Below are 15,013 nucleotides of genomic sequence, written 5' to 3'. Positions count from 1 at the left end.
GCTTTGTAAATAAAATCTGATGTTTATTAAAGAACAGGTGTAGGTGTGTGTTTGTAGACACTGGTCACTTCTGAGAGTCACCAGCCACTTCACTGTGTACAACAGAAAAAGCAGCTTACTTTGTTGATGTTAGATCTTCTCCGTGTAGAAATAACAGAGCTGGAAGGGCTAAGGGGTGGCCAGGTAGTCCAGATACCTGCCTTTGGACAAGATTATAAATAAACAATTCAAGCAAAAAGTTAGTGAAAAAAAGATCATGTAGGAATGACCTCTCTTCCAATTCCTTAGCTCAGTAAGTGTGTAACTACTCTGTAGAGGCCGCAGTGCTAGGAGACATTCTGGAGCTTACAAAAACACTTGCCAAGAGGGTCCTGCCTTCCAAGGATCTTTCTTAAAGTGTAAGTACAGATAAATTCCTCTTCATTAGCACTTTTTCTCCCTAGATTAAATAGCCTTGAAATCCATCGAATACTTATTGTCTCCTAAAGAATAAGATGTTTCATAAAGTCGATTTAAGTCTTTGATTTTAATCATCTCCAAATCTGAGTGTCTACTTATTAATCCTGTTATGTGACTGAGAATCTTTTTGACATCATAGCTGTTTCATAGCAACTTTGACCCAAGTGAATGATGAGCTCCTTCCTCGTTCTGTGGGGTGGGGGGACTGGGCTGAGAGGCAGGAAGAATTATGTATCCTCTCCCCCAGAATATATCTTCGGTACCCTTGGGAAGGAAGAGTGCCTAGAAGTGGGAGACAAGCTGCATTTAACATCGCCTGTCTTGCTGCTAAGCATTGATTCTAAAAGACCTTTTGGCCCTTGCCTTCATGAATTTTCATTTCTATTTAAAATTCCTTACACACTTTACAAAGTGTTTTCATGTACAGTTTGTCACTTTTGATGCTCAAAGTGACCTTCCTGAAATAGGCAAGGAGGTCTTAATTTACAAAGGAGGAAACAAATTCAGGAAGGGTAAATCACTTGCCTCTCAGTCCAGAGTTCTTAATCCTTTTTATAGAAGGTTTAGGAGCATTTTAAGTTAATAATAACTTAATTCAAGTTAATCCTCTCTTTTTTTTTTTGGACTTGGTATTTGATTTCTTATTTGGGCAGATTTAGCTGGTATTTTGAAACCTTTGAATTCAGATTCTACAATTTGGAGCGGAGGGGAAAGGGTGAGGAATGGTACAGCTTTACTATGCATTGAGGTAATTTGGAAATTCACTTCAGCTTCTGACGTCTTTTCATCTTTGTTTCCCAAGAGGTGGATTTAAATTCATTAAAAGGATGGGAAAAGAATGAAGACTGGTAAGGTGGTGGTTAACAAGCAGTGATAGTAAAGCAGCAACCTTGTGACATTTTTTCTGCCTTGTGGCCTCACCTGTTAATAAGGACTGGACTTTTATTAAGTTGTATTTTATTGACAATGCATGCATCATATCTTTTGACTTTGAAAGCTATCTCATGTCAAAGGAATTAAATTATGTTGTGGAGGATTTAGCTGGAACACCTCGGGTGTTGGCTGAGGGTGGTGAAATGCCTACTAAGACATGAAGAATTTGGCCACTGGTTTCATCCTTGGGAACCTGGTGTTGGCCTTCTATCTACCTTTGGTGGTGACTTTACCTAAAACACTGGCCATTCCTGAGAAACTGCAAGAAGCTGTGGGGAAAGTTATTGTCAACGCCACAACCTGTTCTGTCACCTGTGGCCTTGGCTATAAGGAGGAGACCGTCTGTGAGGTGGGCCCTGATGGAGTGAGAAGGAAGTGTAAGTCTCAGCGCTTGGAATGTCTGACCAACTGGATCTGTGGAATGCTCCATTTCACCATTCTCATAGGGCAGGAATTTAAGCTGAGCTGTCTGAGTTCAGACATCCTGGAGATTGGACAGGAAGCTTTCCGATTCACCTGGAGACTTGCTCGGGGTATCATCTCAACTGATGATGAAGTCTTCAAACCCTTCCGAGCCAGTTCCCACTTTATAAAGTTTCAGTCCGCTCAGGAGTATGACTCTGGAACCTACCGGTGTGATGTGCAGCTGTTAAAAAACTTGAGACTTGTCAAGAGGCTCTATTTTGGGCTGAGGGTCCTTCCTCCTAACTTGGTGAACCTGAATTTCCATCAGTCCCTTACTGAGGATCAGAAGTTAGTAGATGAGGGCCTGGAAGTGAATCTCGACAACTATTCCAGGCCTCAGCGCCCACCGTGGAAAAAGAAGGTGACCATAGCTGTGGGAATAGGAATTGCCAGTGGTGTGTTGGTGAGCGTCGCCCTGTGCGGTGGGCTGAGGGTGATCGACAGCAGTGCCAGCCTTGAGACCTTGCAAACCTTGCTGCCGAAGGGCTGGCTGCTCAGGAAGCCAAACTAGCTTTTCAGGGGAGTGTTCTGGCTGCCTGATTGTGGATTAACTAAGAGGCAGGCTTCCACTACCAAAGGAGTGAGTGGGGGTTGTGATGCGGGGCAACATCGTGGTAGCTGTGGGCAATATTCTCTAACTCTGTGTCCCAGATGGATCTCTTCCAGATCTTCCCTGCCCACTAGGTACCCAGGAAACCTGACTGCAGGTATCTCCCTGCTCCTGGGAAGAGTTCTGTCTTCCAAGTTTACATTTATTTTCTACCCTTTACAACTTGTATGCCTCCCTACCTTGATCTCCCTTTTGAGCAGTATAATCATGTAGAAGGATATAATAGCTTTTCTAGTAAAAGTGTTTTTTTCCTCTTCAATAAAAACCATTCCCAGGTGCTGTATGGAGACCTAACCTTTTCTGCCCTTTAGTTTAAAATTTCTTGCAGTTGTTTAAATTGTCCCATAATCAGTCTGGTTTTGGGTTAAACTCACACACCAGCGTTTTTAGAATAGACATTGAACATATCGCTTTGTAGGGGGCATATGCCCATTTGTGGCAGAGCCGAGGATGTTAGTAATGACTTCTGACTCAGGTATGTAAGAGACAGTCACTAAATGTTAATAAATTATTTGCACCCCTTATACCTCCCAGGTGAAGCCTCTGTGCTCAGTGCTAAATTGAATTCCTGGTGAAACACTGGATTCTTCAGCTGGTAGATTGCCCCTGAACAGTTCCTAGGCTTGCTCCATGCTCCTGTCCTTCTAGCTCTTTGAGTGCCCTGAAGCTTGTGTTGCTGGATGTTTCTTACAGCAGCCAAGGCCCCCTAACGGAGGACTAGTACCTTCCTTCCTCAACAGGAAATCCAATCTTAAGACCTTCAGAGGCCATTCAGACTGTGTCTGAGATAATTGGCTTGGCTTGTGGAACTATCAGGGAAATTGCTCTTGGGCCACCAGCTGAGCTAATTCTATATGAGAGAATTAGCATTTCTTCCCCTCACTTTTTTCTCAGCACAGAGGAAGTAGCAGAAGCAAGACTTGGACCAGTGGTTATCTTCTCTGGCCGTGTGTCTGAATCACCTGAACGAGCTTTTGAAAAATAAGATTCCTGAGCCCTAACTTGAGGATGCTAATTCAATTTAAATTATGACCAATGGATCTCTGTTATTTCTTCTATTTTAAATTAAAAAAAAAATCCAACCCGTAGAAAAGTTGAAAGAAAGGTTTGATGACATCCACAGACCCTTTATCCGGATTCACCGATTGCAAACGTTTTGCTCCAGCTCTCTTCCTCTCTAAATACATATTGATTTTATGTGAAGCACTTGAAAGCTAGTCACAGACATTGTGACCTTTTACCCCTAAATCATGTATGCATCTCCTAATAAGGACGTTCACCTGTATAACTACAATGACTTCATCACACTAACAATTTCCTAATCTTACAAATAGTTGATACTTCGTTTCTCCCAATTTCTAAAATCTTAGAGCTTTTAACTTAATGTTTGATCTAGGATCAAATGAAGGTTCACGTATTACATTTGATTATTATTCCTCTTAAGTCTTATTTTACAATAGATCCCCTACTTTTTTTTTTCATGACATTCATATTGAAGAAGCCATTTGTCTTGCATAGTGTCCCACAATTATTTCCTCATGATTAGATTCCTGAGGAATGAATCTTAAACATTTTTGACAAGAGCCCAACGAAAATGATATGTACTTATTGCATGACCTCGGGAGGCACAATGTCAGGGTGACCCATGGTTGATGATAAGCTTGATCGTTTGGTTAAGGTGGTGACTGCCAGATCTCTCCAGTGGTGTATCTGTATATGTTTTCCTTTTGTAATCTGTGGGGTGATGCTTTGTGATTATCTGGTTTCTGAAAAACGTTCACAAGCGTTTTAGAATCCATTCATGGTCTTTGCCTTATTATTACATGCTGGGGATTGCAAAATGATGGATTCTTTAAATTCATTTTTGTATTTATTACCCTGCATTTTTCTGTAAAGAAATGCTATTCTTTTTATTCTTTTGACGTTTCAATGAATTCTCTTTTTTATTCAGTGAATTATATATAATCCATTACTGTTGTCATATTTTTGATGTTCAAATTGTTCCCAGTTTTGGCCAGAAGTCCCTTCAAGCCAACTCTTTTGTCTCTTTGGTGTGGTCCCACTTGACTTTGAGCATGTCCTTGCTATAGCAAGATGCCTCAGATGCACATTTGGACTTTACTTTCTCCAAACCTGAATCTCCAAGGGAGATTCTCCAAGGGACTCTGTTTCTCCAAGGGGCTCTTGTTCCTTTTAGTGTGGGGAGTAGTATTTAGAAACCATGGTCTGGGTGCCAGATGTGCTCATTGCCACTGGGGAGTCACTGCTTCTAGGCTGTTTGAGTGTCCTAGGTATATGTAAATCATGAGTTCAGAAGCATCTTTGTTTTTCAGAAGTTTTGTAGATAATTCTCGTATATAGCGAAGGTTGAAAACCACCGGCTTAGACTCATGCATAGGGAGTCTTTAACTATTGCTCTTATTTTGAAAAGGTCTTAAAATTTCCACACACCCTTTCACCCATTCTTTCTACCTCAGATAGGATGTTATTCAGAAGACCTGTTGTGTTCCTGCTATTGACTGTGTAATGGAGCAAGCTAACTGAGGCTTATCTTTGAAACACATGATTGTGAGGATCAAATGAGATCCTGTGAGTAAAACGTCTCTGTAAACTGTGAATGACCAGACATGCATGAGTTGGGAAATGTCACTAATGAAGCTCATTACTTTAGACTTGGACACTTCGCTGAAGCAGTCAGGAGAGAGCTTGCTCTGCTTTGAGAGAGGACTGTAAAACATTAATATTACATTGCTGAGGAGGGTTGAGGGGTACGGTGTTTCCCATTTTACAGATGGAAAGACTGAGGCCCAAGAAGAGCTAAATAACTTCTCCAGCATACTGTTGTAAGCTGGTAGTCGAACAGGGGATGGAATATTGTACAGCTCTAGGTTTACAGCCCTCTGTGCATTGGGATCTTGAATTTTGACTCTGAGGATGTGAGGGGATTGAACAGGGAAGAGAACAAAACCCCCTCAGATGTGTTAGTGCAGACCAAAGCCCAGTTTAGTTCTTTGAATTCTGTGCATGTGGTCTGCCTCTGGGTCAATTCTGGAGGATCAAGGAGATGCTGCCTGGACTAAGATTTGGGCTCCAGAGTGGCCAGCGCTCCTGACGAGGCTGTGTTGTGGTAACTACCACTATCTATGTGGCCCCCTCAGGGGCTCGTCAGCCTGGGCTTCTTGTGCTGAACAGGCCCTGGGCACACAGCTCAGCACCAAGTAGTGGGGCCTCTGCTTGCCTTGCTTTCTTTCCCTCTTCCCTGAAAAAAGCTGTCAGGCTCAGTCAGCACGGAGCCCTACCTGCTTTGCACCAAAAGAATTGAACACTTACACACCTGCGTAAGTGTATCACACATCTCAGGTGTAATAGAAGTTGTGATAAATGTTGAATGCATGGTAGTGTTGCAGCTGGAAAATGTGACTAGAAATTCATATTCTTTTGGCTGTTGTGAACAGAGGCTAGAGGCACCTTCTCACCAGGAGGAGGTCACTATGTCTCTGCAGGGAGAAGACGTCCCTTTGGTACTGTTGAGTCAATACAGGTATCCCCCGCTTTTTGAAAGTTCACTTTCCACCACTTTGGTTTTACGAGAAACCTACATTCGTACCTGTTTTCGCTAACTGAAAAGAAGTCTGAAGAGGATTTTCACTGTTTCAAAAAAAAGGTAATTGCTTCTTTGCTTTACACCATTTCAGCTTAAGAAAGATTTCATAGGAACACTCTACTTTTGAGGAGCGGGAGAAACCTGTACCTCAAATGTCTTAAAAATCAGGGAAGCTCGGAGCAGTACCATCAGATGAGCACTGTTTACTGCCCATCCTGTTAGGTAAAGCCAGCCAGCCTAGGAGAATGCCTGCTCTGATCTGCTGAGGCCTGCCTTAAAGCTGCTTGGCCTAGTTTTTCTCCCCTCCCAGGACTGAATAAAGCAGTATGGACCGTGTGTTGTGACTTCCTTAGAGGTGACTGTGTGAAGGCTGAAGGTGTTGGGTAAAAGCCTAGGGTTAGAGAACAGGACAAGGAGATACTCTTGAGTCTGAGGATAAAAACACCCGCAGCTGGTGCCAGCTGCCTCGGCAGGTTGAGAAACCATCTTTATTTAAGAACTGCCCGCTACCAGAGTCAATAAATAACTACCATTGTAAGACGTGTAAGAGAGACAGACAATAGGTCAGTGGGAGCGGGTCCATTTTAACAAAAACTGAGATAAGTCAGTGGTCCAATGAAGCCCCAACCCTTGCCCAGCTGTGAGCTTTTCTAAGCTATGCAGGCCCTGGAGGGGGTGGGTCAGTTGGAGTCTGGGGGCCAAAGCAGGGTGCACCCCATCTGAGGGCATGAGGCTTCCTAGGGCTCTGGGGAAAGCTATCAGACCCATTTGTTTTTTCCTCTCCAGTTTCCCTTTATTGTCCCGCCTTCCCAAAGCCTATGACCATATATACAGCTACCAGGCACCTCTTTCCATGGAGCTCTTTGAAGTTCCTTGAAAGTGCCCATCTAATGCCTCATGCCACTCCAGGAGCCTCTCTGGCAACCTTGCTCATCTCCAGGATGAAGCCCAGGTTAGGTCTGAGCCAGGGAAATAGCTACACCTATGCCTCAAACCCAGGTTTGAGGATACGGCTATCCCTCCGATACAGAGGAGCCCAGTAGGCGATCGTATTCTGAGATCAGGAAGCACACAGTCCTCTAGCTGGGGAAGAGATGAAGGGAGTGAAACATTCTAGAGCCAGCTCGGGCTCTTGCCCAGAGTAGACTAGCCTGGCTCCTGCGGCTGCCAAGAGGCAGCGGTGTGTGCTGGGAAAAGAATGCCTGGGGTGAGCCTTGCCGCGTAAATGACTGTGACTGCAGTCACTCCCCCCTGCATGCTGCAGGGGCCCCAGCAGGTAGGAGCTCCAAGACTCTTCCTGTGCTGAGCACATTTTGATTCCAAGAATCCCAGCCCTGAAGGACACTTGCAGCGTCCCCTCCAGTCTTCACCTACCCTAGACCCCAAGACAAACAGCTGTCAAAATTTCTCAAAGGTCCCTACAAAAGGAAGAAGCCTCTCAATTACTCAGCCCAGGGTCTCCTTGCAGACGTTTTTTTCTGACGTCTCTCCTGTCATTTTATCAAAAAGAGCGCCCCCCCACCACCACCACCCATGGCCCTCCTGTTCCCTGCGATCACCTGTATCATTTGATTCCCTGGATGAAAGTAGGTAACCCAATCGCGCTGGGCCCTGAGGCTCCACCTGAAGAGAGCTGCCCCCCCCCCCAAGGGTGAGGTATACATCTGGGCTGTTGGAGCAACCAGGGCCGAGTAGCCAGGGCCGGGGCAAAGGGCGCTATAGGCTGAGCCCCAACGTACGCAGAAAGGAGACTCTCCCGAGCCCTGAAGCGCTGCCTGTCCCTAGTCCTCAGGCACTTGCTGGCCACTAAGCTGTAGGGTGAAGTACTGGTTTGTGGCTGTTTCCCCTTGGTTGCCTGTCTGGGGCTTGGCATGTGAGAGGGGAGAGATCCAGGATCGAGTCGTTACCACAGCAGGAGCGAGCCTCAACCCATGCGGGCAGCGAAGGCGACAGTCAGTCCTCTTGGGCAGGAGGGGACTCTGAGAAGCTGTCTGATCTCTTCTTCTGCCTCCACACCAGCTCCTGTGCAGTCACCTCACCAACAGGCTGTTCCCTTTTACATGCCTGCGTGTCTTCAAGCCACCTGCTGTCTTATTCAGTCTTAATCAGCACTCTGCCTGAGTCTTGGCCTGCAGGAACATCCATTTTAGTCCAGCTCTGTGTCCCCCAAACAAGTTCTCCCTGCATGGGGCTTACGTTTTCCTGAGGCTGAGTTCTCCTGGTTAGAAAAACCCTTCCTGGGTTTCCCAGAGGGTCTGTCTGCCTCCACAGAACTAATACTCTTAGTCGTTCTCTCTTGCCTCAAGCAAGCTTAGGGGCTGCAGCCGCCAGCTGCACAGGTGAGTTCCTGTGCCGGTCCAGCCCAGCCCTCTCGGCCCAGCATCTAGACACCTGTCCCTTTGCTGCTCCTGCCGCAGCCAAGGCAGTGAGGAAAGAATCAGCTAAACTTTGGAAGAAGGTTTTCTACTTTCAGCATCCCCTTTCTGATAGAGCTGGGTACAGGCCAAATCACAGCCATGGGGGACCAGGATGGATGCTAGACCAAGTTTGGGTCCCTGCAATGGAAGAATGGTCACTCAGCTGAGCCCCCAGCACCTCGCATGGGGGTGAAGGATGGGAGCAGGTGAGGAGGGTTTGATTGGAGGGCTCCAAGGAGGCAGTCCTGGGCCAGGGGCAGGGTGGTAGGTTCAGTGGTGGCAGGGAGAAGGCATGTGAGCTTACATTTTTAAAAAATTGTAGTGGGTAAACACCAACATAAACCTGCCCAGGAAAATAGAGCAGGACTTAAAAAATTTAAAAACCATAACAAAATAGAGCTCTAACTGTAAACTACAGAAACCAGGCTCAGGGGGCCTGTGCCCTACAAGATGCCTGTCCCGCTGCTCCTATATGTGAAGGGCCACCTGTCACAACATAGGCTTTGGAATTTCCTGGTTGTGCCACCACTGCTACCTGGATTTGGGGAATCCCTGTCCTTGCTTTGGCCTCTTTTCTTGGAGCAAGGGCAAGGGGAGCAGGGGGCTTCAAGCCAGCACTGCATATTGAGGTCCCAGCAGAAGCTAGGCTCAGAAGGCAAAGAAAGACTGGGTCTCCTGTAGTCTGCATACGCCTTGGGTTGGGACCCAGCCATGCCGATCACCCAGCCATGCCATCACCCACCTGAACCTCTTGAAGCAGAATTTTCATAGCCCACTGCCCTTCTTAACCACCTTCTTAACCAGGTCATAGCCATTCAGCACTGCCCCCTTCCTCTGGATAGACAAAGAGCCTGGGACAGGAAGGTGGGGGAAGAGTGCTATCCCAGCCCCATCACTGACAGGCTGTGTGACCTGAGGAAGGCCCTGCCTCTTCCAACTCCGTTACCTCACCTGTAGAGTGGGGGCTTGGGCCCAGTGAGGTCTAAAGCCTCTTCCAGCTCTGACGTGCTGTGACTGGTAATACACCCAGAGCGCAAGCTAAGATGTCCCATTTATTTACCCCTTTGTCTTCTGGGGGAGTGCAAAAGAGCATCCGAGGCAGCCTGGGGGACGGGTTGCCAGGTGGCCCAGGGCATTCCTGCGAACAGGTAGGGCCGCATTTATCCTTTGCCCTTCTCAGAAGACTCCTGACTCCAGACACACAGAATTACAGCTGCATTCTGCTGGAGGAGGACGGTGGAGGCACTCCTGCCTCCTACCCAAACCCGGGAGGGACCGTGCAGGCTGGGGCTTGGTGCGGTGGGGGACCTGCCCAAGACAAGCCCTTTAGTCACCCAGCCACCTGTAGTGGCTTCTGTCACTCTGGGGTGACAGGGTCGGGTTGGCAGTATTGGCTAAGAGGGCAACGTCACCTGGATTGTGACTGTGCCTCAGGCCAAGTCTGGTGCCCCTTTCCACCAGGAGTCTCAGCTTCTCAACCCTTCTTAGCTCCCACCCAGCAGTCGCGAGCGTCGCCCCCCAGAGCTGCAGGGGCTCAGGCTCCCGGCCTCAGACACCAGAGCACTGGTTCTCAGCCATCTAGGCAGGTGGCAGGGGCCTCCAGGGAGTTATCCAGGACAATGTCAGGGTCCAGCCGTGCTGTCCTGTAAGAGGAGAAAGTAGGAGAGTCCCTGGCCCCCAGGTTTGGCCCTCTCCTTAGACTGAGAGATGCTGCTGTGTAAGCTTTGTCCTGTTCCTGTCCAGTGTTCCCGGGCTTAGGACTCCGCTCTCTGGAGCAGAGTCCATATGCGGCCCCAGAGTGCTATCTCCGCTGATGCGCAGATACATGTTTAAACCCTCTTCTTCCTGTAGGTCTTCCTTCCATCCAGGCACCCTAGAGGGCCCAGGCATAGGGTTCAGTATCATCATGGAACTTACTGTCTGGTGCCTCTTGATTTAAAGAAAAAAAATCCTCGCATGGGTTCTATCCTGTGGCAGAATATGAAATATCCTACCTCCTACGAAAAGGGCACTGTTTAAAGTAGGTATTTAAAACCAGTCATTCTCAGGCACAGTTTTGGGCCACCTTGGCATTGGGAAGGGACTGGGGCCAGCTGGCTGTGTCCAACGGAGGTGGGTGTCCAGCTGTGGCAGAGAGGGAGGGGTGCCGAGATCAGAGCTCCAGGTAGCCTATGAGGATCAGCGTCGCCACGGAGTGACAAAGGACGGTGCCAGGATGTGGGACTGGACAGCCTGCCGAGTTCTCCACCATCATGCTCGTGCCTGAAACCAGCAGGCGGAAATGGGCTGAGTGAGCTGGGCCTGGGACCTGCACATCCCTGTCCCACCCTCAGGACAGAATCCAGACCTTTCCTAAGGAGATTCACAGCGGGCTGGCTTCAGGACAGGGAGGTGTTCTCAGCCCTCCTTCTGCAGTGTTTTGTAGGACCTCTGCTTTTGTTCCCGTGAAAGGAGTGCACTCACCTCTCGGCCCTCAGGGATGTTTGGGAGTGGGAAGGAGGGGGCAGCAAGGGCAGTTCCAGGGCTACTTTGCACTTGGTTCCTGCCTGCCTGCTTTTTTCCCCCTTGGGGACTGGCTGGGTTGGGGTCTGGCTTGGGTGGGAATGATTCCTGCGTCAGGCATCTGGATGGACCCTGATACTCCTGGGGGATAAGGGGAGAGACAGCACCTCCATTCCTCACGATGTGGACTTCTGCCGGGACCCCGTCCCCCCCTGGCCCTGTGGTCCGAATCTGCACCAGGGCATGGCCAATGTCTTCAGGAGCCGCAATTTCTATCCAATTCTTGCTGGTGAGGTGGAGCGTGGGAGTCGGGTGTAAGTCGTTCTGGTACAGCATCTGTGGGAAGGGGGTTAGCCAGGCAAGAGTTTCCTTACGCCAGGACTGATTCTCCTCTTCCCTAGGCCCAGGAATGGGAGGACCCCATACGGTTCTGGGCCCTCGAGGTCCTGCCTCCTCACCCCTCCTGTTTCCTGTTGACCAGGTCCAGGCTCTTGAACAAGCTTCTCACTGGGAGGAGAAAAGCTTGCAAGCAGCTGAACTGGTTTTGCAGACTCCTTAGACCAGAAGGACCCAGACTTCACCCAGTCCATTGCTGCCCCCGTGAAATGAACCCTGCCTTTCCGCAGTCATACCATTTTCTTCTAGTCTCTACTACATGCTCCCTGAAGAACTGCTCGTGAATTTCACGCCACTCACAATCCCAAACTCTTTGCTTACACCTAACTCAGATCCTTCTGGCTAGAAACTGCAGCTCCCTTGTGTTTGCCGGAAATACAAGTGAGCTCTTCCTCAGCGTTCAATGCCTGGTTGATCCCTTCCTTACCTTATAGCCGGTGACTGCAGACTCATTTCGGAGCGGGACCACAGGGTCCCACTTAATACTAAGACTGGAGCTCGAGAAAGTCCAGGAGATGTTGCCAGGGGGTCGCCGTGGAGCTGCCAGAGGAGGGAGAGAGTCGGGGAGACCTCCTAATGTTTCCCCACCACTCACCCCCTTGCTTTTAGCCAGCCTTTTTCTAGACGTCTGCCCAAAGCAGTTGTACCCAGAACATTCTGTCACCACTGCCTGAGAAACAAACTCCAACAAAGGTTGGAGAAAAGGGAGGCATTTCAGAGGCCATGAATTCCATTCCCTTATTATTATTAGACGTGCTGCCTCGTTTCTGTCCCGCCCAGGGCTTGTGGGCTGGAGCATTTGTCTTTCGGGGAAAGAGTGATCCTAGAGGCACCCCCTCCAAAATACACCCCTCCACCCCCATCCAGGCTGACGGACTCACGGGGCTTCACGGTCGTGGCATTGGCGGAAGGGCTGGCTGGCCCAGTGCCGGCCCGGTTGTAGGCCCGCACAGTCACATGGTACTTGGTGTTGTAGTGTAGGCCGGTGACTAGGGCACTGGTGTCTAGCCCTGCTGTCCTCACTCGGTCAGCAGCTGCTTCTTTGTCCCCGGCTTTCCAGTAGCGGATCTGAAGGGGGCAGGGGTACCCTAGGGTCAGCCGTCAAACCCAGGACCTCGGGGCTACCCTGACCCTGGCTCTGGACTTGCATCCTGCTCCTCGCTGGTGCTTGTAACTCAGTCTCAGGTCTCAGAACCCAGACACTAGATCATGAGCTCCAAGAGAGCAGGGACAAGTTGATGTAAGTTGCTGCTCCCTTCTTGGTGCCCAGCAGAGTGCCCAGTTCAACGAGAGAGCTTAATACGTGGGCTGAACGAGGGAGTGGGGGTGTGGGCACAGACTCAACCTAGTGATGGCCTGCTGAAACCAACCCCATTTAATTAATTCAAGGAATCCCGTGGGGACTCTGTTTAAAGGCTATGAAATGCATATTGTACTTGCAAAGTAGTCCCCCAGCCCGCACTCCAGCAAGCTTACGAGGGCTGCCTAGTAAATGCAAACCCATTGTCATAGACCTTGTAACACCAAGGCCTTCTAGATAGTCTTCCAAATCAATGGCAGAGTTTGCAGCTATCTCCTCAGTGGGGTTCGCCTAACCCATCGTGCTAGAGCCCAGAGCTGACTCTCCTGAATGGAATTTACAGCATCACTAGTATGATGATTCTCCCTTAGACAATGACATTTCCTGCTTGTCCTTCTGTCCCTTCCTCTCGCTTTCTCTCACTCTCCATCCACCCCCACATGTACCCCAGTGTGGAGTCACCAGTGGGCCCAAGTCTTGGGTCAGAAGCTGCCGGGCCCCGAGTTCCTCAGGGACAGGATGAGCGGCTGGTACATAGAGGAGGCCGTGCTGTTCTCTGCAGGCCTGAGGATGCCAGGCTAACTGGGCTCTGGCATGAAACGGGCAGGCCGTGCCCCTTCCAGAAACCGCTCCTCCTCCCCTGGGCTCCCACAGCGTCCAGGGCCGGCTCGAGCCAAGCAGTAACGTCAAGGCTGTCCACAGGCATCAGCCAGAGGGGCTTAGCTGAGGTTGCGTCCACGGTGCTGCATAGACTGCGTGCTGTGTGCCTGGTTAGTGGATGAGTGAGTCCAGGAGGAGGACTAGCAAGCCATGAGGTGCCCCCGCGTCTTGACCCCCCGACCCCTTCCTCTCCCAGCCCAGGTCAGTGCTCACCTCGTACCCCAGGAGGATACCATTCATGTCCTGCCGCACCGGTTCCCAGGTCACGTTCATCTCTGAGGATGAGACCCCTTTGGCCCAGACCTTGGTAGGGGCCACCCTAGGCTCTGGGGACCGACACAGAATATGGGTTTGGATTCCCAGGCACTCCCTGTGCCCTACAGAGCAGCTGCCAACTGGGACTGCCCTCTCTTAGGATTTTAAAGAGCCCAGGGTGCAGGGTGCAGAGCATCTCCCGGGGCCCACTTCTCTTTCCAGAGAGCCTCCCTCCTCTAGGCCTGAGGGGAGACGAGGTAGCGAGGGCTGGGAAGGAAGCCAGGGGCTTAGAAGCCAGGTGTCCTCCCCACCCCACCTATGGAACCCAGCAGGGGTGTGAGGAGCACTCCGCCACCCTACACCCCGTGGACAAGCTGCTGGGGTGGGGACGCCGCACGGGCCCCGGGGTGGCCCACCTTCCTCAGCCGAGTACACGATCGCGGTGAGGCTCTCAGGCCCATCCCCGCGGTGGTTGTAGCTGCGGATCTTGACCTCAAAGGGCGTGTAAGGCCGGACACTCTCGTTGCTGTAGACGAAGTACTGGGCATCGGCGCCGGGCACCCGCGCGGTCTGCCAGCTAGTGCTGCCCTGCCTGCGGAAGGACAGCAGGTAGCCGAAGCCGTCTCCATTCTGGTACTCCCGGGACATGGGCTGAGGGGCAAGAGCGTGGCGTGGGCGAGGGGCCGCGGCTGCGTTTCCCTGCCCGTCCTCCAGCCCCCCCCAGCCTTCACCGAGAGGGGTGGCCCAGGACTGCGGTGGTTCCACCCTGCAGTGGGTACCAGGGGAGGGGGGGGACCTTGTCTGCTCTGGAGTCAGGACCGTGCAGTGGCTCTGTCTGGGTCCTCTCTGCGTGCCGCTCAACTCCTGAGACGAGTCCCACCAGGTGCGGGTGGGGGTGAGGGTGGGGTAGAACTTGTCCCCCCAGAGAACTGGAGGCAGAGTCCTGCCTCTGTCCTTGCAGCTTACCGTCCAGTTGACACTGAGCTCTCCAGGGGCTCCACCACCTCCTCTGAGGCCTGAGGGTGCCACCGAAGGGGCTGTCAGGGCCAAGGGACACAGGCAGTTAATGGGCAGTGAGGGAACAAAAGCTCTGAGTCTGAGACCGAAAAGCATCCTAGGCCAAGGACACTCTTCCAATGGGCCCTGGCTATACGCCAATAAAATGGACAACCTAGAAGAAACGGACAAATTCTTAGAAAAGTACAATCTCCCAAGACTGAACCAGAACCAGGGAGAAATAGAAAATATGAACAGATTGATTACCAGTACTGAAATTGAATCAGTAATTTAAAAACTCTCAATAAACCAAAGTCCAGGACCAGATGGCTTCACAGGTGAGTTCTACCAAACATTTAGAGAAGAGTTAACACCTATCCTTCTGAAACTATTCCAATGGGCCCTGGTTTTGTCCT

At 50.2% G+C, this 15,013-nt stretch overlaps 2 protein-coding genes across 3 annotated transcripts in view; one reads left to right on the top strand and one right to left on the bottom strand.

The window, feature by feature from the left end:
• Window positions 1-1,369: 1,369 nt before the first annotated feature.
• Window positions 1,370-2,409, top strand: TMEM81 (transmembrane protein 81). Its single transcript, XM_007182789.2, has one exon. The coding sequence runs from the start codon at window positions 1,550-1,552 to the stop codon at window positions 2,366-2,368; it is 819 nt and encodes a 272-aa protein (XP_007182851.1). The 5' UTR covers window positions 1,370-1,549; the 3' UTR covers window positions 2,369-2,409.
• Window positions 2,410-6,540: 4,131 nt separating this feature from the next.
• Window positions 6,541-15,013, bottom strand: part of CNTN2 (contactin 2) — a 32,160-nt gene continuing 23,687 nt past the window's right edge. For both annotated transcript variants that reach the window (XM_057535915.1, XM_007182788.2), the window contains exons 17-23: window positions 14,568-14,638; window positions 14,018-14,252; window positions 13,560-13,672; window positions 12,268-12,454; window positions 11,814-11,926; window positions 11,158-11,326; window positions 6,541-10,750 (exon numbers count right to left, since the gene is read on the bottom strand). In XM_057535915.1, the coding sequence (XP_057391898.1) occupies window positions 10,641-10,750; window positions 11,158-11,326; window positions 11,814-11,926; window positions 12,268-12,454; window positions 13,560-13,672; window positions 14,018-14,252; window positions 14,568-14,638 (998 nt within the window). In that variant the 3' untranslated portion in view covers window positions 6,541-10,640. The remainder of the gene's footprint in view (window positions 10,751-11,157; window positions 11,327-11,813; window positions 11,927-12,267; window positions 12,455-13,559; window positions 13,673-14,017; window positions 14,253-14,567; window positions 14,639-15,013) is intronic.

Source organism: Balaenoptera acutorostrata, chromosome 1 (genome assembly GCF_949987535.1).
Source record: "Balaenoptera acutorostrata chromosome 1, mBalAcu1.1, whole genome shotgun sequence".
NCBI classification, from domain to species: Eukaryota; Metazoa; Chordata; class Mammalia; order Artiodactyla; family Balaenopteridae; genus Balaenoptera; species Balaenoptera acutorostrata.
Note: the sequence above shows the minus strand (reverse complement) of the source record. Positions and strands in the feature narration are given on the sequence as shown.

What these genes read in the sequence shown, in the direction of transcription:
- TMEM81 (XM_007182789.2), top strand. Translation starts at nt 1,550, where the DNA reads ATGAAGAATTTGGCCACTGGTTTCATCCTTGGGAACCTGGTGTTGGCC.